The 27,119-nt window shown below is 42.9% G+C and overlaps 2 protein-coding genes across 5 annotated transcripts; both read right to left on the minus strand.

The window, feature by feature from the left end:
* Positions 1 to 13,124: 13,124 nt before the first annotated feature.
* On the minus strand, positions 13,125 to 18,940 carry ambp (alpha-1-microglobulin/bikunin precursor). Its single transcript, XM_023983398.2, has 10 exons — positions 18,716 to 18,940; positions 18,291 to 18,433; positions 18,088 to 18,164; positions 17,714 to 17,830; positions 15,864 to 15,965; positions 15,630 to 15,691; positions 15,274 to 15,361; positions 14,728 to 14,895; positions 13,914 to 14,087; positions 13,125 to 13,287 (listed from the first exon to the last, which is right to left on the minus strand). The coding sequence occupies exons 1-10, from the start codon at positions 18,827 to 18,829 to the stop codon at positions 13,259 to 13,261; spliced, it is 1,074 nt and encodes a 357-aa protein (XP_023839166.1). The 5' UTR covers positions 18,830 to 18,940; the 3' UTR covers positions 13,125 to 13,258.
* Positions 18,941 to 20,793: 1,853 nt separating this feature from the next.
* ptgdsa (prostaglandin D2 synthase a) lies at positions 20,794 to 26,878 on the minus strand. 4 transcript variants are annotated; one of them, XM_023983399.2, is made up of 7 exons: positions 26,684 to 26,878; positions 22,838 to 22,980; positions 22,606 to 22,682; positions 22,279 to 22,389; positions 21,440 to 21,553; positions 21,292 to 21,317; positions 20,794 to 21,175 (listed from the first exon to the last, which is right to left on the minus strand). In XM_023983399.2, the coding sequence occupies exons 1-6, from the start codon at positions 26,777 to 26,779 to the stop codon at positions 21,292 to 21,294; spliced, it is 567 nt and encodes a 188-aa protein (XP_023839167.1). In that variant the 5' UTR covers positions 26,780 to 26,878; the 3' UTR covers positions 20,794 to 21,175. The 4 variants fall into 4 exon arrangements, with proteins under 4 accessions (XP_023839167.1, XP_023839169.1, XP_023839170.1 ...); XM_023983401.2 differs by having other exon boundaries at positions 21,452 to 21,553; positions 26,684 to 26,877; XM_023983402.2 differs by having other exon boundaries at positions 21,158 to 21,200; positions 21,452 to 21,553.
* Positions 26,879 to 27,119: the final 241 nt, after the last annotated feature.

The raw sequence follows: 27,119 nt of genomic DNA on the forward strand, positions 1-27,119 counted from the left end.
TGGGGGTGGGGTACATAGATGAGGTCGCCATTAAACAATCATGTTAAACACTATTATTGCACATTCAGTCGATGCAAACATAATTCCACTTTGACATTATAGGGTATTGTGTGTAGGCAAGTGACACAAAACCTACATTGAATCCATTTTAAATTCAAGCTGTAACAAAAGGTCAAGGGGTGTGAATACTTTCTGAAAGCACTGTATGTACACACACGTACACTGAGAGCATGTTTGCTTGCAAAAGTGAGAGATTATGCTAAAGCACTGACTGAGCATGTCTGTGTGAATGCATCATCGTCTCTAGCCTGAGAGTGAATGTGTATTCTATTCTATTTCGATGTGAAAGTTAAACTGCAAGGGTCTCCTGAGCCATGTGTACGTGCTAGCAGTTGTGTGAGACTTGTCTGTGAAAAAGCCCCTAGCTGGGCCAGTGGTGTATTTATTTGGCACCTCTCTCAGTCCGACCAGGTGATGTGCCCTTGTACGGAAGGTCACTCGATGCTGTCAGTTCCCTTTTCCTCTCCGGATATTCCCAGCATTCTACGGGCCAGCGGAACGCAGTGCAGAGAGCAGTCAGGAACTCTGGGAACCAGGAGCAGGAAGCTAGCACCGCTCCAGTTGTTCCTTGGCTGGGCCAAACAGAGCAAAGCAGAGCCGGGGAGGAGAGGTGGCGGAGAGGGCTTGATGCTGGGGCTAGGCGGGAGTACTAGAGGGCTGAAATTGTTACTGGAGCCACATCTCCCTCTGCTGATTATTGATTCACACACCTCAGACTTAACACACAATRACCCACATGTATTTTTTTGTAGTTTCTTTATAGTTTGTAAACAATGAATTCCTCTACTGGGGACAATAAAATCTTGAATTGACTTTTATATTAGATGTTAGTTGTTTGCTATCAATGAATCATCTGCAATAGCCTTATGACCAATACCGAAGTCTAAGATTTGACACCTCCTTACAATCTGCTCAGTGCATGTAAAAGATTTGCAAGGGCTCAACTTAATCCATATTGCTACAGATTCCGCTATTGAAGTTGAAAGGTCATTCCTGATACACGCAGTGTTGAACTTTGCCTTTACATTTCAATCATGCTGTAAAGCTGAACTTCCCGAGATGCGGACCTGACACATGCAGCATTTCTCCTCGCCTTTCAGGGCTCAATTCAATCAAACCCGCATTGCAGTATTTACGCAGTAGCTTTTTTCCCAACGTTCAAATTAACTCACAGACTGGTCTAGAGCACTGTATAAAAGAGTACAACTGCAACCAGGGCGACCCCACTCACAGGTATGCTTTCACTTTTCAAAATTAGAAGTTTGTGGGCACATTATGAATATTGTAAATAAAGACTGCATAAACATTGCTATGGCGATTGAAGGAATCCCAGCTTAAGGGTCGATTCAATCAGACCGGCTTTAGCCGACATCCTCATAGCTGATGTTTTGATGTGTCGGTGGTGGAACTGTGTTAGAGCTGTCAAATCTACAAGAGGCTCCCAGCATTATACCCAGTGGTGATTTTAGCATGGTCATCTTGGTGGGGCAAATAAAAACCAAAAAATGGGATGCGTGCCAGCAAAGCACAACACAGCACTAAACAATACATTCATTGCCCACAATCTGTTAGGGCCTACATAAAGCTGTCCCAACAGCAGAGTCCCAACAGCAGTCCCAAAACCTCACCACTGCTACACCTGGCTATCAGCGAAACAGTTCGTTCAGCCTCATTTATTGCCTTTAAAAAAAACAGCTGATATGGCTGACTTGCTTAAACAAATGTGGGTTCTACTGACAATTGAAATGTACAAACTATGGCATAAGGGGACGACTGGCGTATATTAGGCAACCCGTAATTTCGATTAAGACATGAATGAGCGAGCTAGGATGGGCGTAGTCAATATAACTATTTGTTCAACACTTTTGAAATGTACAGCGACAGAATTCAGAACATGGGCCGTTCTTACAGTGTTCTCCCTGTACACCAAGTCAGAACAGTAGGATAAATAAAGGAGGCATATAAGCAGACAATGAAAGCTCTTACAATATTCAACAATTACTTTTCTCTAAAACAGGTTATAGGCTACATGTGCACCACCAAGTCAGAACAGTAGGCTAAGTTATGAGGGGAAAAGGGACCAAATTATTATTGTGAGGCACATGGGCTACTAACAGCTTACTACACAACATACACTTTTATGACTTTCTTAGCTACAGTATACATATCTTCCTAGCATAATACATCATTTATGCAGCAGCATACAATACATTTTTGGACTCACCTTCTTCTTCTTCTTTGATGAGGTTTAACAACGTTTGGCATCCAATAAATGTTGGACTACAGCCACCTACTAGACTGGAGTACAACTCCCTTATACTTTGCTTGAAAAAAAATACCCTACCATCTAACACTACACTCACAAAATAAAAATACAAAAAATAAATAACACCACCCTACTCCACTAATTAAATCTATTTAAATCAAATCAAATGTATTTATATAGCCTTTCTTACATCAGCTGATATCTCAAAGTGCTGTACAGAAACCCAGCCTAAAACCTCAAACAGCAAGCAATGCAGGTGTAGAAGCACGGTGGCTAGGAAAAACTCCCAAGAAAGGTCAAAACAAAAAAATAGGAATAAACCTGGAGAGGAACCAGGCTATGAGGGGTGGCCAGTCCTCTTCTGGCTGTGCCGGGTGGAGATTATAACAGAACATGGCCAAGATGTTCAAATGTTCATAAATGACCAGCATGGTCAAATACTAATAATTACAGTGGGTGTCGAGGGTGCAACAGGTCAGCACCTCAGGAGTAAATGTCAGTTGGCTTTTCATAGCCGATCATTGAGAGTATCTCTACCGCTCCTGCTATCTCTAGAGAGACAGCAGGACACTGGAGAAATAGTCCAGGTATAACAGACTGACCCTAGCCCCCCGACACATAAACTACTGCAGCATAAATACTGGAGGCTGAGACAGGCAGGGTCAGGAGACACTGTGGTCCCATCCGATGATACCCCCGGACAGGGCCAAACAGATATAACCCCACCCACTTTGCCAAAGCACAGCCCTCACACCACTAGAGGGATATCTTCAACCACCAACTTACCATCCTGAGACAAGGCCGAGTATAGCCCACAAAGATGGGAAGCCCAACCCAGACAGGAAGACCACGTCAGTGACTCAACCCACTCAAGTGAATCACCCCTCCTAGGGACGGCATGGAAGAGCACCAGTAAGCCAGTGACTCGGGTTAGAGGCAGAGAATCCCAGTGAAGAGAGGGGAACCGGCTAGGCAGAGGCAGCAAGGGCGGTTCGTTGCTCCAGTACCTTTCCGTTCATCTTCACACTCCTGGGCCAGTCTACACTCAATCATAGGACCTACTGAAGAGATGAGTCTTCAATAAAGACTTAAAGGTTGAGACCGAGTCTACGTCTCCCACATGGGTAGGCAGACCATTCCATAAAAATTGAGCTCTATAGGAGAAAGCCCTACCTCCAGCTGTTTGCTTAGAAATTCTAGGGACAATTAGGAGGCCTGCGTCTTGTGACCGTAGCGTACGTGTAGGTATGTACGGCAGGACCAAATCGGAAAGATAGGTAGGAGCAAGCCCATGTAATGCTTTGTAGGTTAGCAGTAAAACCTTGAAATCAGCCCTTGCCTTAACCGGAAGCCAGTGTAGGGAGGCTAGCACTGGAGTAATATGATCTAATTTTTGGGTTCTAGTCAGGATTCTAGCAGCCATATTTAGCACTAACTGAAGTTTATTTAGTGCTTTATCCGGGTAGCCGGAAAGTAGAGCATTGCAGTAGTCTAACCTAGATGTAACAAAAGCATGGATTAATTTTCCTGCATCATTTTTGGACAGAACATTTCTGATCTTTGCAATGTTACACAGATGAAAAAAAGCTGTCCTTGAAACAGTCTTGATATGTTCGTCAAAAGAGAGATCAGGGTCCAGAGGGACGCCGAGGTCCTTCACAGTTTTATTTGAGACGACTGTACAACCATCAAGATTAATTGTCAGATTCAACAGAAGATCTCTTTGTTTCTTGGGACCTAGAACAAGCATCTCTGTTTTGTCCGAGTTTAAAAGTAGAACGTTTGCAGCCATCCACTTCCTTATGTCTGAAACACAGGCTTCTAGCGAGGGCAATTTTGGGGCTTCACCATGTTTCATTGAAATGTACAGCTGTGTGTCATCCGCATAGCAGTGAAAGTTAAAATTATGTTTTCGAATGACATCCCCAAGAGGTAAAATATATAGTGAAAACAATAGTGGTCCTAAAACGGAACCTTGAGGAACACCGAAATTTACAGTTGATTTGTCAGAGGACAAACCATTCACAGAGACAAACTGATATCTGTCCGACAGATAAGATCTAAACCAGGCCAGAACTTGTCCGTGTAGACCAATTTGGGTTTCCAATCTCTACAAAAGAATGTGGTAATCGATGGTATCAAAAGCAGCACTAAGGTCTAGGAGCACGAGAACAGATGCAGAGCCTCGGTCTGACGCCATTAGAAGTAATTTACCAGATTCACAAGTGCAGTCTCAGTGCTATGATGGGGTCTAAAACCAGACTGAAGCATTTCGTATACATTGTTTACATTTAGTCCTACCTCAGGCCAACAACCTGAAAGGATGGGACTCCACCACTTAACACACCCTGTAACTGTTCTGATGACAAGTCTCGCACACCCAAATACCCCTCTGCAGCTGCCACCACAAACTCAATTTTCAGCAATTTATGCAGTACAGTTGATAACCATCACTATAAATGCTAAAAATCCTAATCTTACTGAAACATATATCACTTGTTGGCCTATCCCACTGTACTGGTATAGATCTACTACTCATACCACTCCTCTCAGGATCCCTCCCCATTGACCCATCTTCCTTTACTTTCACTGTCTCAGCATATGACAATTTCTGCACTGCTCTAACGCTGGAAACGTCAACCTGCCTCTCTCCAAAAGGACATTTCTGATCCCCAGCCCCATGGGTACCCCTACAATTAACACATACCACTATTTTCCCCACTGCTACACATTCCTTTGTCTCATGCCCTTCTGCACACTTCTCACACCTAGGAACCTCCCTCCTACACACTGCTGCCACATGCCCATAAGCTTGACACCTGTAACAACGTAATGTATATCCTAACATCACTTTGTTGGGTAAAGACTCAACATCAAAACTCAAAGTAAAAGACTCAACAACAAGAACAGACTATGACTCTTCTGTTTCCCCGCTCACGCCACCCTGTTTGTGTCGCACCAAACAACGAGCATCACCGGGAATCTTCCCCTTCAGTTGGTCAACTTTTACATTTACTGCTACCCCAGTTATCACTCCTTTCAATGGCGCCCGTTTCTTGAGCGCAAAACAATTCACATCTCTTGCCCCCATTCGTTTAACCCAGAGCGCTTTCTCCCTCTGACCAGCAGAAACACAAACAATTATCACAAGACCACTTCTGGTTACCCTCACCAATTCCAGCACTCTGTTTTCACCCACCCTGAAACCACAAATGGATCTGCCAAAAGGCAAGGGTCCACTTTTCCCAAAAACGTCACTCCTACTGTCACAGACTCATCTTTATCCTGACCCTCGGTGCAAGCCTCGGGCTCCGAGAACTTCACCACACCTGACACCGATACTTCGCCCTCATTCACTTCCATTTCTCCTCCTGTCTTCAGCTCACCCTGCTTATACTTTCTACCAATCTTCTTTTACAAACCATCTCCCTTTTTTCCGCCATTTTTAACCGACTCAAGCTTACCGTCTTCCTCCCTCTCTCTCTTAGACCTCCTCTGCCTCTCTTTTTCCGTCCATTCCTCCTCCGTATTCCAAGTAGACGTCTCCGTATGATAATACTGCACTTCTCCTGACATATATCTTGTTCCTGCCTTCTCAAGGGAAGCCATTTAACCGGCTGTCATAATCTCCGTACAATCAGCACGAACCCCTCGGGATGTAACGCTCAACAGTGCATCCCACTTATAAAGCAGCTGCTTCGTCTTGATGTTCGTCGTTATCAATAGCGCTCTTCCAACCACCATCCACCATCTCGCTTCCTTCACCCTCCGCCTCCCTCTCCAGCAAGGTACCCGACCACAGTGATGATGTCATCAAAAGTAAGACAATAGCTGTGTTTGAATACTCATACTAACTGCACTAACCATACTATTTGTGACGTGAATTGAGTATCTTTGGACTCACCTTGTTGTGCTGTGCTCATCTGAACAGGAAGGTTGCACGGCGGTTCTTCCTGGGCACATTTTGTCATCAAACTTTGACATCAAAGTCTGGCATTCTCTGGATTTATGGTGCTTCCAAGACAACTGGGAACTCAGAAAAAAACAAGGTACGAATCATGACGTCAGTGATCTTCAGGTCGGAGCTCTAGAAAGAGGCCCGAGTTCTCTACCTTTTTCCGAGTTCCCAGTTGTCTTGAATTCACTGATATCTGAGATTTCCCAGTTCCATGTTTCCAGTTGTTTTGAACGCAGCAGAAGTCATGTTGGATTGACAGCATGGCCAATGTTGACTGTTTATCATTTTAAGCTTGGAAAAGAGATCCTTAAACCCAGACTTTGACCACACCCCCTCTCCACTGAATAGCAGTCTAGTGATTGCTTTGCAATGCTTGCAGTTAGCCACAGATGCCTTCCAAACCACTCATTGTTGAATTAGCGATTTCCAACTTGTTGTGTAATGTTATGTCCAATGGCCGATGAGCACCGATACGATTTATCTAAAATTTCTCTTCATATGACAAGGATTTAAAAGGATTTCCCAGTAGATTGCTGACTTGATTCATGATGATGACTGCTAGCTTGCTAGCTAAGATTTTGAAAGTTTTATGTTGACATGATCAGTCCAATCAAAGTTACAGTAGATATAACGTGATTTGACGTTATTTCATCTGTGGCCACTGACCTCGGTCCTTCTTGGATGGGCACTTTTAATGTAACTCTATGGCTGCACCCAATGTGCTTGAATTTTTTAGCTCTCCCCATAGATTTTGTGGTGAGGGAGTATCCCTATGAGTGACAGAACACTGAGCCAATCAAGTCGCAACTAGAGAACATTACCAACCCCCACCACAGAAAGCACTGAACTAGGCTGAAACACTTGCATTTTGGGGATGCCTTACTCAAGAAAGCAAAAAAAGTGACCATGTTTGTATGCAGCTTTATTAACTGTTTGCAAACTGATATGTGACATGTATTAATGTCCAAATAACATGCAAAACAGGCACACCAACAAACAAAAAACGGATCGCCACTGACATTGGCTGCACGGAGTTGTAATAAGAGAAATCCTATGCAGCCTTGTTTACAAGTTCAAACACTTGAATCTGAGATGTAATCAGGGGTGAAAGTAAGGCGATATGGTCCGGTATGGCTTCCCGTAAAATCAATTATGTGGGTATGCCATACCTGTAAAACGTGAGCCTTTCACAATTAATACAACATGTCCAAAAAACTATAGGCTTTCATACCATTATTTAACATTACTGCATGTCAGCCGCAATTAGTGAATTGATTGGAAACCGGTTGGCATACTCTCCAAATTGCATTGTGGTTTGTGGAGAACACTTACATTTTTTGGAGGCGGAGATGAGTGGCCGAGACCAAGGCGCGTGGACAGCAGTGGATGATGCATCAATTCAGGCTACACGTGTAGGCCTAATGACAATCGCAGAATATCATTTGTATTTGTATTTGTATTTATTATGAATCCTCATTAGCTTCTGCCAAAGCAGCAGCTACTCTTCCTGGGGTCCAGCAAAATTAATAAGGCAGTTTATACAATTTTAAAACATTAGAATATATTCACAGATTTCACAACACACTGTGTGCCCTCAGGCCCCTACTCCACCACTTCCACATATCTACAGCACTAAATCCATGTGTATGTATAGTGCGTATGTATAGTGCGTATGTTATCGTGTGTGTGTGTGTGTGTGTGTGTGTGTGTGTGTGTGTGTGTGTGTTGTGTCTGTGTGTGTGTGTGTGTGTGTGTGTGTGTGTGTGTGTGTGTGTGTGTGTGTGTGTGTGTGTGTGTGTCTGTGCCAATGTTTGTTTTGCTTCACAGTCCCCATTGTTCCATAAGGTGTTTTTGTATCTGTTTTTTAAATCTAATTTTACTGCTTGCGTCAGTTACTTGATGTGGAATAGAGTTCCATGTAGTCATGGCTCTATGTAGTACTGTGTGCCTCCCATAGTCTGTTCTGGACTTGGGGACTGTGAAGAGACCTCTTGTGGCATGTCTTCTGGGGTATGCATGGGTGTCCGAGCTGTGTGCCAGTAGTTTAGACAGACAGCTCGGTGCATTCATCATGTCAATACCTCTCATAAATAAAAGTAGTGATGAAGTCAATCTCTCCTCCACTTTCAGCCAGGAGAGATTGACATGCATATTATTAATATTAGCTTTCTGTGCACATCCAAGGGCCAGCAGTGCTGCCCTGTTCTGAGCCAATTGCAATTTTCCTAAGTCATTTTTTGTGGCACCTGACCACATGACTGAACAGTAGTCAAGGTGCGACAAAACTAGGGCCTGTAGGACCTGCCTTGTTGTTAAGAAGGCAGGGCATCGCTTTATTATAGACAGACTTCTCCCCATCTTAGCTACTACTGCATCAATATGTTTTGACCATGACAGTTTACAATCTAGTGTTACTCCAAGCAGTTTAGTCATCTCAATTTGCTCAATTTCCACATTATTTATATTATTTATTTGAAGTCGCCGACCTTCTAGCCATCGCTGATCCTCTTTTCATTTTCCATTGGTTTTGTCTTGTCTACCATCACACCTGGTTCCAAATCCCATCAATTACATGTTGTGTATTTAACCCTCTGTTCCCCCTCATTGTCCTTGTCGGTGATTGTTTGTTTGTAAGCTATGTGCAAGATATGTTCTGGTGTGCGATGGGTTTTGTACCCACTTGTATTATTTTGTATATTTTGGTTTTCGGAGTTTTTGAGCACTTATTAAACTGCTCCGTTTTATACCAAGTTCGATCTCCTGCGCCTGATTTCCCTGCCACCAGCACGCACCTTTACAGCCAGACTGTAACAACCTTAGGCGTAGTGGGTGCGGAGTCAGCTGCAGGAGGCAGAAAGTTCTGAATAGCGCTTTAATCAGCACCGGGCAAAATAGTACATACAACGAAACTGAGCGTCATAAAACAAATGCCCAAAACAGGAACCAAACCAAGATTGCACTACCACACATACAAAGTGGGAATAAACAAGCCCGCACGAAGAGGGGCCTACCGACTTAAATAGCCAAACTAAAAGTCTAAACAAGAAACAGGTGAAACAAATCAGACCAAACCAACAGAAAAGGGAAAAAGGGATCGGTAGGCAGCTAGTAGGCCGGTGAATATTCTTTACATCAACATATGAATCACTACAAAACTTATTGTAAGACCTCTTATACACTATATTAGGCCCAGCCTTTGGAACTTTGGTTTTCCTAGATATGGCTATTATATTGTGATCACTACATCCAATGGATTTGGATACTGCTTTAAAGCAAATATCTGCAGCGTTAGTAAAGATGTGATCGATACATGTTGATGATTTTATTCCTGTGCTGTTTGTAACTACCCTGGTAGGTTGACTGACAACCTGATCCAGGTTGCAGGCACTGGTTACAGTTTGAAGTGTTTTCCTGAGTGGGCAGCTTGATGATAGCCAGTCAATATTTAAATCACCCAGAAAATATACTTATCTGTTGATATCACATACATTATCAAGCATTTCACACATTTTATCTAGATACTGACTGTTAGCACTTGGTGGTCTATAGCAGCTTCCCACAAGAATGGGCTTTAGGTGAGGCAGGTGAACCTGTAGCCATATTACTTCCACATTATTTAACATGAGATCCTCTCTAAGCTTTACAGGAATGCGGTTCTGAATATAGACCGCAACACCACCTCCGTTGGAATTTCTGTCTTTTCGGTAGATGTTATAACCATGTATTGCGACCACTGTATCATCATAAGGTATTATCTAAGTGAGTTTCAGAGATAGTCAGAATATGACTGTCATCTGTTACAAGCAAGTTATTGACTTCATGGACCTTGTTTCTTAGGCTACATACAGTGGGGAGAACAAGTATTTGATACACTGCCGATTTTGCAAGTTTTCCTACTTTACAAAAGGCCCATTGTAGAGGTCTGTAATTTTTATCATAGGTACACTTCAACTGTAAGAGACGGAATCTAAAACAAAAATCCAGAAAATCACATTGTATGATTTTTAAGTAATCATTTGCATTTTATTGCATGACATAAGTATTTGATACATCAGAAAAGCAAGACTTAATATTTGGTACAGAAACCTTTGTGTGCAATTACAGAGATCACGTTTCCTGTAGTTCTTGACCAGGTTTGCACACACTGCAGCAGGGATTTTGGCCCACTCCTCCATACAGACCTTCTCCAGATCCTTCAGGTTTCGGGGCTGTCGCTGGGCAATACGGACTTTCAGCTCCCTCCAAAGATTTTCTATTGGGTTCAGGTCTGGAGACTGGCTAGGCCACTCCAGGACCTTGAGATGCTTCTTACGGAGCCACTCCTTAGTTGCCCTGGCTGTGTGTTTCGGGTCGTTGTCATGCTGGAAGAACCAGCCAGACCCATCTTCAATGCTCTTACTGAGGGAAGGAGGTTGTTGGCCAAGATCTCGCGATACATGGCCCCATCCATCCTCCCCTCAATACGGTGCAGTCGTCCTGTCCCTTTGCAGAAAACATCCCCAAAGAATGATGTTTCCACCTCCATGCTTCACGGTTGGGATGGTGTTCTTGGGGTTGTACTCATCCTTCTTCTTCCTCCAAACACGGCGAGTGGAGTTTAGACCAAAAAGCTCTATTTTTTGTCTCATCAGACCACATGACCTTCTCCCATTCCTCCTCTGGATCATCCAGATGGTCATTGGCAAACTTCAGACGGGCCTGGACATGCGCTGGCTTGAGCAGGGGGATCTTGCGTGCGCTGCAGGATTTTAATCCATGACGGCATGGTGTGTTACTAATGGTTTTCTTTGAGACTGTGGTCCCAGCTCTCTTCAGGTTATTGACCAGGTCCTGCCGTGTAGTTCTGGGCTGATCCTCACCTTCCTCATGATCATTGATGCCCCACGAGGTGAGATCTTGCATGGAGCCCCAGACCGAGGGTAATTGACCGTCATCTTGAACTTCTTCCATTTTCTAATAATTGCGCCAACAGTTGTTGCCTTCTCACCAAGCTGCTTGCCTATTGTCCTGTGCCCATCCCAGCCTTGTGCAGGTCTACAATTGTATCCCTGATGTCCTTACACAGCTCTCTGGTCTTGGCCATTGTGGAGAGGTTGGAGTCTGTTTGATTGAGTGTGTGGACAGGTGTCTTTTATACAGGTAACGAGTTCAAACAGGTGCAGTTAATACAGGTAATGAGTGAAGAACAGGAGGGCTTCTTAAAGAAAAACTAACAGGTCTGTGAGAGCCGGAATTCTTATACTGTTTGGTAGGTGATCAAATACTTATGTCATGCAATAAAATGCTAATTAATTACTTAAAAATCATACAATGTGATTTTCTGGATTTTTGTTTTAGATTCCGTCTCTTACAGTTGAAGTGTACCTATGATAAAAATTACAGACCTCTACATGCTTTGTAAGTAGGAAAACCTGCAAAATCGGCAGTGTATCAAATACTTGTTCTCCCCACTGTATGTTACAGTACACGTAGGTGTTTTGTAACACATGTCTCTTTCCATTCATCAAATTGCTGGTGCACAGTGCACTGTTGGGGTTAGGATGCTGAAATGATTTTGTGAGTGGACGAATGTGCGACAGGAGCGCCTTGGTTAAGTGATTGTTTGGTTGTGTTTATGTCACAGTACAAGACATAGGCGGCGTGTCCATAAGGCTAGCGGAAGCAAAGCTTTCCCTGAAGTAAATTGAATCAAATGTTCCAAAACTATATAGCCTAATTAGCTTACTCATGTCTATACAGAAATAAATACAATTATTCATAATAGGCTACAACACCGGAAAGCATGATTTGGCCACAGAGGATCATTAGCTTCTTTTTTTTTTTTAAAGCTGTGGAATGTTTTACACCGCATAGCCTACAGTCGGAAGGGCCCACCATTTGGGTAGCGAGTGCTGCAAATACCAAATAGATGATTGTTGAGTTGCGACTGTCAGGGATAAGCTGAGAGACCCAGCCAGGCATATCGCAATAATTTTAAAATACAATCACGGGAAAAATGTTTGGAAAGAGATGACAATAAAAAGACTCCAATCTGTCATTTAGTTATCAAAATTCTGAACTTAATTGAGCGAACAGTAGCCTTATTGGCACCAGCGTAGAACATCAGCCATATCCCTGGTGAGTGTGCATATTCACTGTCTTTGTCATTGGATCAGTACCACTTTTGTTTGTTTTTGGACAAGATTTCCTCCTCCAAGGTAGATAGACATCATGTTGTATTTGTGTTTCCCCTTTCGTAAGAAGAAAACATGGTTTTATTGATCTGTTTGTCAGTGTCAGCAGAGTAGGCTACCCTGTCATTTGTGTGCGCCCAATTAGGTGTCCTGTACCTGTAAGACATTAMATCTATTTTCACCCCTGGACGTAATATACACCTCAGTTAGGCTTTTAGAAATCCTCATTTAGTTGAATGATTTTATATTTGAGCATCATTATTTCTATGTAGCATACACCTTCTCGCTCGGAACGTCTAATGCGAGTGGGATGGGTGCGGCTTCGTGACAATGATCACAAGAGCAGCCAGCTGATCACTGATTTGACAGCGCCAATGCAATTCCACCTCGGACACAGCCGAAACATCAGCCATGCTAGTGTTGGTTATCGCCAGTTTCAGCTTAATCTGAYTGAATCTAGGCCTACAGTTGTATCGCACTGCAGCGCAGCTCTTCAGCGCTACAGATTGAATTGAGCACTTGGTGTTCCAAGCAAGAGAAGCAAATATGTGGGTTAACCACATATAAACTCAATCAAATGTATTCATGAAGACTTTGTTGATGTAAAGCACTCTATGACAATTATTGATGTAAAAAAGACAACGCTCACATAGGACATGAAGCCAAGCAGCTTAATCCATAATTTTATTGTGTTGGGTTCTGTTCTGTATTGAATGATATAGGTAGTCTTTCAGACGGCTAACCCAGACGGTGTTCTGTGCTGTGTTAGGGTGTGTTCATCATTATGACCTCTAATCTCCTTCAGTTTGCTTTCAGGAACTCCGTTTCTCCTGTAACACAAATACACAGTCATAAGATAACATATATTGCCATATTTTAATGTTTAACTGTATTTTAATATTTTATTATTAATAATATATTAATATWTWTTTTTTAATACTTTATTTAACTAGGCAAGTCAGTTAAGAACAAATTCTTATTTACAATGACGGCCTACCAAAAGGCAAAAGGCCTCCTGCGGGGACGAGGGCTGGGATTAAAAATACAACATTTATCAAATAAAAATGTAGGACAAATCACAACAAGAGAGACAACACAACACTACATAAAGAGAGACCTAAGACAACAACATAGCATGGCAGCAACACATGACAACACAGCATGGTAGCAACAAAACATGACAACAACATGGTAGCAACACATGGCAGCAGCACAACATGGTATCAGCACAAAACAGGGTACAAACATTATTGGGCACAGACAACAGCACAAAGGGCAAGAAGGTAGAGACAATAATACATCACGCAAAGCAGCCCCAACTGTCAGTAAGCGTGTCCATGAATGAGTCTTTGAATGAAGAGATTGAGATAAAACTGTCCAGTTTCAGTGTTTGTTGCAGCTCGTTCCAGTCACTCGCTGACGTATGTATGCGTGTGAGCATATAGATCTCTCTTACCATCCTTCATCACCCCACAGTACTCCTCACACTCCCCCTTGGAGTAGAACTTGTTACTGTTGCCCTGGCAGTAGTCCTTTTTATATTCCAGACAGAGTCCAGAGCTGGGATCGAAGGCCCATATCTTGGGCTGCCCAGTGCAGGGTTTAGCATCCATGGGCATTCTGCAGGCAGCTGTAGAGAGACACACCTCACCGGACAGGAGGAGAACACATAAGAGACCATCTAGTCTTACACATAGCCTATGGGATAGGGTCATGAGCATCATCATGTATCTCAAAGTGGGTTGAGCATTGGCCACATTACCAACTAGGTTATCAAATCAAACTTTATTTGCCACATGCGCCGAATACAACAAGTGTAGACCTTACCGTGGAATGCTTACTTACAAGCCCTGAACCAACAGGGCAGTTCAAGAAGAAGAAAATATTCACCAAGTAGGCTAAAATAAAAAGTCATAATAAAAAGTAACACAATAAGAATAACTATAACGAGGCTATATACAGGGGGACACCGGAACCGAGTCAGTGTTCGCGCGTACAGGCTAGTTGAGGTAATCTATACATGTAGGTGGGCGCGTAGTGACTATGCATACTTAAACAAACAAACAGCGAGTAGTAAATTGTAAATTGTCCGGTGGAAGTCAAGCCTGCGTCTCCTACGCACCACAAGACCGTATTAGCCCACAGAGCTAAAGTCAAGGCATTAGCTCTGGGGAGCTAACGGAAGTCTTGAGGTCTCACACAAGATTACCCATCACTCGAGTGTGGTTCACCTACGGAATAACCACCTCTGTTACACTCTATCCCCTCACCCTCAGTGCGGCAGCTCTGCAGACACTCCCTCTCAGTCACAAAGTTGTTCTGGTTGCCCATACAGCCTCCATAGGTGAACAGCTGACAGCCCATACTGGTGGARTTGTAGAAGTAGCGCTCCACCATCCCGAAACAGGGACCTGCGTCCGGCTCCGCCTTACAGGACTCTGAGGAGAGGTGTACAGTAGCAGTGTAGCACTGTTAGTTAGACAGCCTGGTAAGTGCAGTGCATTGTTGGTGCTAACCATAGACACAGGGATGGACTGGGACCAGAAATCTGGAATTTCAAAACATCGGATTTTCCCCCCTGAGGACCCTGTTATTAGCCAAATAATTATAATTTGCCAGAATTTCCCTATGGCCAGTCCATCCCTGCATAGACATACGTTATGTAAGTCACTGTATGGAATATACGGTATATGTAATATACATAATTGGTTCTATCAGCTTCCAGGGATTCACTGACTAGACCCACACAAAGCGTAGGCTAAACCTTACATTTAGAGGTCAATGGTATAGCTAGCAGGCCCATCATGCACTCTCACCTGCACTCCGGAAGATCATGGTGTCATCACCCATACCGGAGCCCTCTACAGGGGCAGGATCAGGGAGGACTATGTTCCTCTTAGCTCTCTGGAGACAGACAGGTGAGTAGTTAGCATTGTTGGGGTCAATTCCCTTTCAATTCCAGTCAATTCAGGAAGTTTCCTGAAATTCCAAATCCAATTCAAATGATCTTCCATGCTTTTCAATTAAGAAAATGTGGAATTGGAATTGGAATTGGAATTTGATAAAATTTCTTCAATGCCTTTCACCAAATCCACTTTTTAATTAAATCTCCGTCTCTGATACGGGGTACAGCCTCAACATTGAAACTTGAATCATTGAATACAGGAAGTACCGGTGCCGTAATCTCAGACTGAGACTCTGCTGCTACAGGCTCTGCTCCTGGTATACACTCGCCTGTGGAGAGAGACAGCAGGGGTTCAAAGGTCAAAGAATGTTCAGACACATAGTGGATGTCACAGGTGTGTTTGTGTGTGTGTGTTTGTGTGTGTGTGCCTGCCTGTGTGTGTGTGTGTGTGTGTGTGTGTGTGTGTACATGTGTGTTTTGCTCACGTTTGTTTGCCTGTACCTTTGTTCTGTTTGATGATGACTGTGTCATCAGCCATGCCCTGCTCCCTCACCAGCCTCCTGAAGTCGTCCAAGATAGTGGTCCGCAGTTCCATGGTGCGGCCTGAAGGAGGCAGCATTTTAATTTAGTTCTGCTGCAGAATATATAGTACTAACCATAAAAATAAAATCTATTTCGACGATAATAACATTATAGCTGTGAATGGCCTGGTCCCAGATCTGTTTGTGGTCCTGCCAACTCCTATAGTCATTAACATATTTCTGTTTGTGCTGCTTCATGCCAAACCACAGGTGAACAGGTTGATTCGGTCCCCCCAATAATTTCTTAAAAAATAAATAATAATTATATATCAGGACCAGTCAAAGGTTTGGACACACCTACTCATTCAAGGGTTTTTCTGTATTTTTACTATTTTCTAAATGGTAGAATAATAGCTAATACATATTATTTCTGGGGGTTGGGGGGGACACCTGGAGGTCGGGGGCCCCCGAGATAGCATATGAACACATCATCAGCAATGGCAAAATCTGTAGAATTGCAGGAAATTTGCTTTAACGGTCAATTTTGGGCACAAAAAAAACATTCCAACTCCTCCTCTTTCTCAATTTTCTAATAGAAATGGGGTGTGTCTTTGGTGCTTCATTGATGTGTCTGTCTGGTCATGTGTCTGTCTGTAGCTACCCAGTAGCTCCTCCAATATTTGTTGACCTCATTTCACAGGATTTGTTTTTGTACGGAAGCTGTAGAGATCGGTAAGAAATGGCACTTCTGTATCCATATATCTGATTCATCGCATGTTTTTTTTAAGCATTAAATTACCTGGTATGATGGTGCATTAACAGTTATACAGTTTAAAGCCGTTATTTATGTGTTTTTGCCCAAAGTTGACCTGTATAGTAACTGTCCAGTTCTTCCAGATCTCTATGGAATATGACCTATAGTTAATTACAATAGGAGTGAAAAAGTTTTCCATCCAAAAAATGATAATTAAGTATGTTAAAAAGCAACTTTTCTGTGTTGGAATGGTGTGGGCATACCCCAACCACCCATTGGTGTGGGCTTATACCAGTCATTAAAAATATCTATGCGAGTAGACCACTGATTGGCCAGCTCATCCTCCTCAGCAGGATGACATCATCCTCTATGAGGAAATAGAAAGCATTTTTTAAACGGTCTGCTTGAGGTGGGGTTTTTTAAGTGTTTTTATTTCTCCAATTTATGCTTTGGCCAGAAATACGAGTTTAGGATGAGTCAACAACATTATTTGGGTTTGAGTTAACAGAATATGAACTTTTAAAAGTTATATTATTACTGGACAGTTACAAAATTTTCTCTCATCCTCATGGCAAAATATGAAGAATAGCATGAGATGAGCTATACATTTTCTCTCTTCCCCATGGCAAAATGTGTAGAATTGCAGGAAGGTTGCGGTTTTCCCTCAGAATCATGACAAAATGTGTAGAATAGCATAAAAAAAAAAAMTCCCCCTCAAAATCTTTTTTCGTAATACGGCATAATAAGTCATGCCAAACTGTGTAGAATTGCAGGAAATGCATTTTAAAATGTCAGAAAAAAACCTGGTCCCACCATCTACTGTTAGACCCATCCAATATCTGCAACACAATTTTGCCCTTGCACAAAACATGACAAACGACCACCATAGCTGGAACCAGGCTAATAAAGGGGTTTGATTAATCTCACCCGGGCGCACGTGTAGGGTTAGTTAGGGTTAGGGTTAGGTCAAGGGAACATCGACAGATTTGTACGGATATTTGTACCAGCAACCTTTCGGGCTACTGGCCCAACACTAACCGCTAGGCTATCTGCTCCATATTAGTAATGACACTCACTGTATAACTTGGCAGACTTGGTCTTCTCGCCACCTGTCTTCTGTTTACTCATCATGACGATGGCATACTCATCATAGTTAGTGTGAACGACATAGGCATCAACATCAGCCCCCCACTCTGCATGGAGGAGAACACAAACATACAGTACATACTGTCAATGACCTGCCATCTTTGACTTCATAAATATGGTTGGTGAGACAGGGGTATCATTTTTCACCTCCCAGTCTGAGAGTATTAGAACAGTGTAAGCCATTGGCTGCAATTCTATCTTGCATATCAGAGGGGACACGTTTTTTCAGATCTACAAGTGCCCAGGAGGTAAGGGATATGACTTGATTTGGGATTCAGGGTACGAACAGACATTAAAGACTCACTGGCAACGTGGTAGGTGAATCTTCCAGGTGTGTCTGTTAGCTCATAATCACCAGAGATCTGCTTACATGTCCCGTGCCTACACACACACACGCACACACACACACGTACGTACATAATATATTTAGTTAAGCTATGGTGAATCCAGTAGCAATATTAGAGGCAGTTCAGAGACACACGCATATGTGTGTGTGTGTAACCTCACTTTTTCATGCTGCGTTTCATGCTGACTTTGCCTTCAGTGTCCCCGGCCTGCAGCTCCAGTACGCCGATAGCTGCGTCTCCTCTGTGGCGCTGCATCCAGGGACAGGTGGACGCTACCGCAATATCATGCCACTTCCCCATGAACTGACCAATAGAGAGACAGATGGAAAGGTTTTAACAACCTGTAATACTGTACTGGGAACAGCAATATTTAGACATATGAGGCGTATAAACTTACAAGCGAATAGACACTAAAATCACAAAATCTACATAGCTTGACAACTCAACCGAATCAGTCTATTGGCCATTTGGCCATCAAGTAACGTTACGAAGAATTTTCAAAACAATTACTCTACTGATTATGACTAATAGATCAGATAAGGCGAGAGACAGGTCCATGGTCTGAGAAACAGAAGACACTCTGACCTTAGTCAGGTCGAAGTTCTCCTGTGTGGGGAAGAGATGTTCGGGAAGCACGGGCACTCCATGGAGGAGGCAAACGAGGCCCAAGAGGAGCGCGAGTACGACAACCTGCTGCATTCTGTCTTTCTGTCTCTGATACCAACCTCTGACTGAGGCTTACCCTGAGCTCTTGGAACTGCTGGGAGAGCTAATCTCTCCACCCCTCCAACCTTTATCCCTCCAACCCTCTACCTCAACCCCCTCCACTGGATTAGGCTAGCAAGCCAATGGCCAATGACCATGTGTGTTTACCCCTTCCTGTACCCCTCAAACTCCAGCAGAAAACAAACCGCAAACAGAGCAAAGTTCTCCTTATCTCTCTGTTTGTCACTGTAACATTCGACTTCTAAGTGGAATTTAATAGGAAAAAATATCTCAAATTTAACCACAACCGAGCAGTAGCATGCATAGCTAAAACAATATTGGCCTAAGGATAGAACCCTGCAGATCTCTCTCTCTCTCTCTATCTGACATCTGACATCTGAGAGGACGTTGGTTGTAAAATAAGGGGCGTCTAAAAGTACATTTAACATATTCCATATGGAGAGACAAAAATAAAACCTACAGTTCATTCAAATATCACGTGTTTCAGTAATTGTAGTCCGTCATCAACAACATAGACTGTCTGTAGACAGGAAGTCTATTAACTTACCTAGTGTCCATAGGGACGGCAGTTCTCTGTAAACAACAAGGAGAGCAACAATGTTTTGACACATAAATGTCTGCTTTAAGACTACCTGTTTGGGGTCAAACTGCACTCCTAGGGACATTTTTTTATCATATCAGGCTTCACCTTCAGGGAATGACCTATAAGACCAGAATAAGAGTAATATGTAGACAGACTCCCCATAGAGGGACACCTGTGTTTACTAGGGTTGAATGGTGGGAATCCGGTTTCCGGGATTTACTGGGATTTACCGGGATTTACCACCACAAACCACTCGCTTTTTCCGGGATAAATAACTGCGAGAACCCAGTAAATTATAATAAATGATTTATATGAACAGCATGGCGTGAAATTTTAACTGTTATATGTGATGTCTAAATCTGGCTTCTCTACGGCCTCTGCATGATCAACGCTCAGAGTAGGGACAGGCAGCCCATCTCAGATTAGAGTGCAGTTCGCAATGCATGTAGATCTATCATCTCATCATGGTAACTTTTTTTCTTGTGACAAGTAGGCCTATATTTGCTGCAGCATAGTCTATCATTTAAATACTGAACGTGTGTCTAATTGACCCATCTCCGTCTGACTTTCGCAGGTCACCTTATGTTTTAATTGTAACGTTTTTATTTATTTATTGCAGCTGAAGAGTTTTAAAGCAGCCTATAACTCGAATATTGTTGTTTTAATATCATTGCACTCTCTTGCAGTCTTTCTCCATCAATTCCATAAAAATAGATCCAAAATAGATCATCCTGTTCTAGATTGATATATAGCCCTGTATATAGATGTCCTAGCTTACCTCTTTCAGGTAATACATTCAATGCAGTATTGGCCTTATATTTAGCTAATTCATTCTGGGTTATGCTAACTTACTGTCTCTTGCGCAACACGCATGCACCTGTGCTCCGCTGGCCTCTCTCCTTAAAAAATGCTCCTTNCACACACACACACACACACACACACACACACACACACACACACACACACACACACACACACACACACACACACTCTCTCTCCATGGGTAACAATATTGATTCTTGGGTTCTGGATCCTGATTGGCCCGCTCTGATTGATCGATGTCCCAAGCAGCAGTAGAGCATGGCAGAAATTTAAATCAGTGTTGAACTATGCTCTAAATATATGTCGCCCAAACTTGAAAGAGACTGACGTTTCTTCTGTATCTATCTCACCTTCTCTCCAATTATATCTATCTCTCTCAGTATCTCCTTTTCAGTCAGAGTCTCTCTCCCCAATTTTACATTTGTCTCTCTCTCTCTCTCTTTAATCGCTCTAACACTCTTATGCGTTGAGGGCTGCGATCCAAGAGGCAGGGAAAAAGACAAAGAGGTCACAGACACCACGTAGCACCATAGGCAGAGGAACACTAGCATTTATTCAGCCATAGCAGTGTTATACAAGACAATGATGTCCCTTGTTTATCGGATTCAGAAAGGAAAAACGAATTTAACAGTCCGTTGTACTGAGGGGACAAGAGACGGACAGACATCAGAGACGGACAGTTGGTAATAAAATAAGACGGACTGTCTAAAAGCGCATCTGGCATTAGTCGTTATACTATTTCACCCTTGTGAGGTAAAGCGTGTTGAGGTTCTGCTGTTGCCCTGTGAAACGGTGTGGTGTAAAGGTGAAACCAATCCCGATGCTGTGCTCCGATGGAGAGACAAATGTCTAATAAGTGCTGGGAAACCGGTGCGGCGAAGCAAACCAATGAGTAATCACCATGTTGCTCGGATCTGACGGAGAGCACAAGAACAAAACCTGCAGTTTATTGAAATATCAAGAGTTCCGGTAATTGTAGTCAGTCGTCAACAACATAGATTGTCTGTAGAAAGGATGTCCAGTGACTCACCTAGCGTCCAGAAGGAGGGCAGTTCTCTGCAAACAACAAAGAGCACGACAATGTTGTGTGACACACTGTCTGCTTTCAGTCGTACAGCTTAGAGACGAGAAATGTAGGGACTCTGGGTATGTCTGTGTGTCTGTGCATGTGTCCATACTTAGGCTACTACCTGCAGGTGGTGGGGTCAGAATGGCGTCCTTGGGAAATCCATGAGATGTGGCAAAGTCTCGAAATTTCTGAATCACTTCAGGCTTTACCTTCTGAGAACGGCCTGCAGGCAGACAGACGAATGGCAACGTTTAATGCAAGCTAACATGCATTTCAACAAATACAATGTACAGTCTCACTCCAGAATTAGACATTCCGTGTTTCTCCAAGCGTCAAATTTTGAAGTTGCTCCAAATTTCGAGGTATAGGGTTAAGGTTTTGGATAAGGTTAAAACAGTATGTTTAGGCACTCATTCAGAATGGTTAAGGTAAGTGTTAAGGGTAAGGGTTAAGTTTTGGAATAGGAAACGTTTTGAAATAAATACAAGTGTCCACTACTGGGATTGAACACCTGACCTTCTGATCTGGAGTCATGCGATTACATCTAAAGTTATGGGATTACGCTCGTCCACCACCCTGGTCCACAACGCCCTCGCAAAACCCAAGCCTACTTGATGGTAATAGCACTCACTGTTGCCAAAAGTGGCCGGTTTTGAAGGCATTTTCCCTCAGGACATGGCTAGACGTCCAATTTCGAATGTACCTGATTTATGAGCATATTGCCCCATTCTAAGCCTATGTAACCGAGAAGGTTAGGTGTACCTTGCCCTCCGGTCTTTGCGATAAGTTAACAATAAGCTAACTTAAATGATCTTCAAACTTCACATAGAGACGTACAAAAAGAGTTCATCTGACACTGGGTAAGTAGGAGAAAAATTGTATTTTGGCACATGAGAGACCCTGGTTTAAAGCTGGTGAGTCACACCTCTACCTGAAGAGCAGACGTACCATAGAGGGCCACCTGTGTGTACTCTCTGTCCATCTTCTTGTGCTTCAGGACCAGTGCATATTCATTATAGTTGGTCTCCACTACTGTGATGTCCTTTACTTTGTTATGGCCTTGAAAAACCACAAATATATTCTCTCATTATTTTCAACAACAACAAAAAAGAAGACTTTACAATACCAACGCAATGATCACCGACTCCGTACAGCAGGGGTCCCCAACTACATTCAGCCATGGGCCGAGTTTGTCTGGATGGGATGGTCGGGGGGTATAATTACTGGTTTGTCATTGAGATGCACAGCATTACTGCTGGCAGGCAGAGGACTCACGGGTGCTGAAATAGGTGAAGGCGCCAGGTATCGCTGTCTTCTCATACGTGTAAAGCTTACTGCGGCAACCTGATGATCTTCACACAAGCAAAAAAGAACATATGATATGAATGTGCATTCCCCTTTTAAGTACATGTTCAATGCCCTGACCAGGATGTCAATCCCGTAGTTATTTTTGCCAGAATGCCAATGTCCATTCTAGTGTTGTGTTTAATGATGTCTTCCTGCCCACCTCTGGGTCCACATGGTGAGGTTGACGTTGCCGTTGGTCTGTGGATTCAGGATGCCCATGGACACTCTCAGCTTGTCTCTGTATAGGGCAGTAAACCCTGGGGAGTCATACGCCAGGCCCACACGGAACCACTTCCCTGCAAACTGAATACACAGAGAGAGAGAGTAGAAACCATCGAGAAACCTAGATATAGAGAAAAAACAGACCGACAGAGAAGGTAGAACGGGTACTATATATGTAGGAAGTGAAGCCTGGGGAGTCATACGCCAGGCCCACACGGTACCACTTCCCTGCAAACTGAACACATAGACAGAGTCAAACCCACAAGTCAACCGACCAGAGTGGCTGTACCAGAGCCCTACCTAAGCCTGAGGAATCATACACCAGGCCAACATGCAGACAGTACTGTTTGTATTGCTTGCTGATTTTGTGATCAAGGGCTCCCTTACAAAAGAGACATGGGTCTCAATGGGACTTCCCTGCCTAAATACAGGTTCAATAGATAAAGAAACACACAAATGGAGTCAAACCCACTGGAGTTTCTCTATCAGAGATACTCTATAAGAGTAACCCTACCCAGTCATACGGCATTTAGTGCAAACTGAACATAACATACGCTACACATGGGGAGTCAAACCTGTCCGAAGAATACGTGGATAGAATAGTATATGTACAGCAATAGTTGAACAGGATGTACTTGACTAGAACACAGTATATAAATATGAAATGGGTAAAACAGTATGTAAACATTCTTAAAGTGACCCTTATTAAAGTGTTCCATGTCTATGTATATAGGCCAGCAGCAATTTGTCTCTTTTAACAGTGTGAACAACAGGAAGAGTTTCTAAGTCATTTACAGTACCAGTCAAAAGTTTGAACACACCTACTCATTCATGTTTTTTCTTTATTTTTACTATTTTCTACATTGTAGAATAATAGTGAAGACATCAAAACTATGAAATAACACATATGGAATCATAAGGTAACCAAAAAAGTGTTAAACAAATCAAAATATATTTTATATTTTAGAATCTTCAAAGTAGCCACCCTTTGCCTTCATGACCGCTTTGCACACTCTTGGCATTCTCTCAACCAGCTTCACCTGGAATGCTTTTCCAACTGTCTTGAAGGAGTTCCCACATATGCTGAGCGCTTGTTAGCTGATTTTCCTTCACTCTGCGGTCCAGCTCATCCCAAACCATCTCAATTGGGTTGAGGTCGGGTGATTGTGGAGGCCAGGTCATCTGATGCAGCACTCCATCACTCTCCTTCTTGGTCAAAAAGTCCTTACACATCCTGGAGGGGTGTTGGGTCATTGTCCTGTTGGAAAACAAATGATAGTCCCACTAAGCGCAAACCAGATGGGATGGTATATTGCTGCAGAATGCTGTGGTAGCCATGCTGGTTAAGTGTGCCTTGAATTCTAAATAAATCACAGACAGTGTCACAAGCAAACATCCCCACACCATCACACCTCCTCCTCCATGGTTCACGGTGGTAACCACACATGCAGAGATAATCCGTTTACCTACTCTGCGTCTCACAAGACACGGCGGTTGGAACCAAAAATGGCAAATTTGTACTCATCAGACCAGCAGACACATTTCCACCGATCTAATGTCCATTGCTCGTGTTTCTTGGCCCAAGCAAGTCTCTTCTTATTATTGGTGTCCTTTAGTACGGATTTCTTTGCAGCAATTCGACCATGAAGGCCTGATTCACGCAGTCTCCTCTGAACAGTTGATTTTGAAATGTGTCTGTTACTTGAACTCTGTGAGGCATTTATTTGGGCTGCAATTTCTGAGGCTGGTAACTCTAATGCACTTATTCTCTGCAGCAGAGGTAACTCTGGGTCTTCCATTCCTGTGGCGGTCCTCATGAGAGCCAGTTTCATCATAGTGCTTGATGATTTTTGCGACTGCACTTGAAGAAACTTTCAAAGTTCTTGACATTTTCCGGATTGGCTGACCTTCATGTTTTAAAGTAATGATGGACTGTTGTTTCACTTTGTTTATTTGAGCTGTTCTTGCCATAATATGGACTTGGTCTTTTACCAAATAGGGCTATCTCGGGTATACCGCCCCTACCATGTCACAACACAACTGATTGGCTGAAACGCATTAAGAAGGAAAGAAATTCCACAAATTAACTTTTAACAAGGCACACCTGTTAATTGAAATGCATTCCAGGTGACTACCTCATGAAGCTGGTTGAGGGAATGCCAAGAGTGTGCAAAGCTGTCATCAAGGAAAAGGGTGGCTACTTTGATGAATCTCAGATATAACATATTTTGATTTGTTTAACACTTTTTTGGTTACTACATTATTCCATATGTGTTAATATTTTAGTTTTGATGTCTTCACTATTATTCTACAATGTAGAAAAAAGTTAAAATAAAGAAAACCCCTTCAATGAGTAGGTGAGTCCAAACTTTTGACTGGTACTGTAGATAATTATCTCATAAGGAAGTTAGTTCTATATCTGTGTCTGTCCATGGGCCATGGGCCGAGGGAACTTGGCGTGCATTGCTAGTCATTCTATCTGTTTTGCAACCCTGCTGTCTGCCTGACCTTTGACCCTAGCACTGTTTGCTTTGGGTTCAGCCTCAGCCTCTGTCCTAATGCGGTCCCGTCCCGACCACACGGATACAACGTTCTGTTCCCTATCAGACAGCTAATGAGTACTAAACATGTGGGGTCGGGGAACATGTCTATGACTTATTTAAATAATAGACTCACGGACTAGAGGTCCAGGTTAAAGAGAAACTGCCCCTAAAAAACAACTACAAAACAGCCTACGTAGCATTGATATGAGTCAAACATTTATTCCACTGTCAAAATTGAGTATAACGTGTAAATAGGATAATTTTGGTCATAAATTCAGTGTTGTCAAAAACAGTTTTGTGAGATTTGTGGTCGGGATTGAATCACAACATAAATGAAGTTTGGGTTTGTTTCAATCCTGCCCACAAGCCCACAGCTGGCAGCACACAAGTAATCATCAATTCGGAGTACAGCTGCACACAACCCGATTGTAATGCCTGTGGAACAATATGTTAATAATCCAATAGCTCCAAATTTCAATGACTTAAAACCTCAAACCAATTATAAATTGTAGAAATTAATATACACATTTTGAAAGCATTTAAATGAGAAAACTCAAAGCTGTGCATCATGAAAACATTGACACATTTATATTTTGTAATTTATTGACGGCCCCTAACAAGCACCGTATATGGGCTATCCAAAGTCAAACCAATTTTGCCACGCTCGCACACCAGCCGCATGAAGCTAATCGGCTAAATAATAAGGAAAACTCTTCTCGAACACACACGAGACACCACATCAAACCACACCCTGAAAGCAACTCATGTTTGAATTCAGTCATGACCGCTAGCATTTCTTAATTAACCAAATCTAAAACAGGAAGTGCAGTTGCCCTTTAAAGTTATGCGTCACCTAATGAAAAACCAATACAACAGTATGCCAAGAGGGTTTACTAATTCCCTCTAAAAATGTGCTTAATTATTTCCCACAAAGATTAGATTACCCAGCTAGTGTGATGTGAAATGTCTTGTGGAAGCAGAGCAGGCCCTTCACTGATGCACCCTGGGTAATTAAAGCAAGCAGTTGAAAGAAGGAAGCAGCATGGACTCTGACATTGCTCCTTCTGACATTGCTCCTTCTGATATTTCTTGTTTCTTTTTGTTGTCGTTGATTATTTGTGTATTAGTATTGTACTGTTAGATATTTACTGCACTGCTGGAGATAGAAGCACAAGTGTTTCACTGCACCTGCTTTAACATTGCAATAAATAAACTTTGATTTGATTTGAGTCTGGTCTCACCCTCTGCAGGTCGAAGTCTCTCTGAGGCTGCACGTCTCCATGGACACCCATCAAACACACCATCGCCGTGGCCATTGTCACAAAGGTGATCCACATGGTTGGTTGCAGAGGAAGAGAAGGAAGGAGAGAGAGGAGGAGCGAAAGACAAGTACCCTGTTCTGGAACCAAACCGAACTGTAAAAGAGTCAAAAGCTGGACTGGAGCTGGACTACAGTGGCAATGCCAATTTTTTTCCTCAAGTCCGCCCATTATTTGCCCAGCCAATCATTGATCAGAAGCTGAAGACAGTGCTCTGCTGCAGCAGGCAGAGAGGGAATGATGCCACGTTCAAGTGCTAGTCGGAACTAGAAAACGCAGACATTTCAGACTTGCTAACCGGTTGTAGTTATAAATGTGTCGCGTTCAACCAGTTAGCAAGTTGGACATTTGTGAGTTT

This window comes from Salvelinus sp. IW2-2015, linkage group LG4q.1:29, assembly GCF_002910315.2.
Source record: "Salvelinus sp. IW2-2015 linkage group LG4q.1:29, ASM291031v2, whole genome shotgun sequence".
NCBI classification, from domain to species: domain Eukaryota; kingdom Metazoa; phylum Chordata; class Actinopteri; order Salmoniformes; family Salmonidae; genus Salvelinus; species Salvelinus sp. IW2-2015.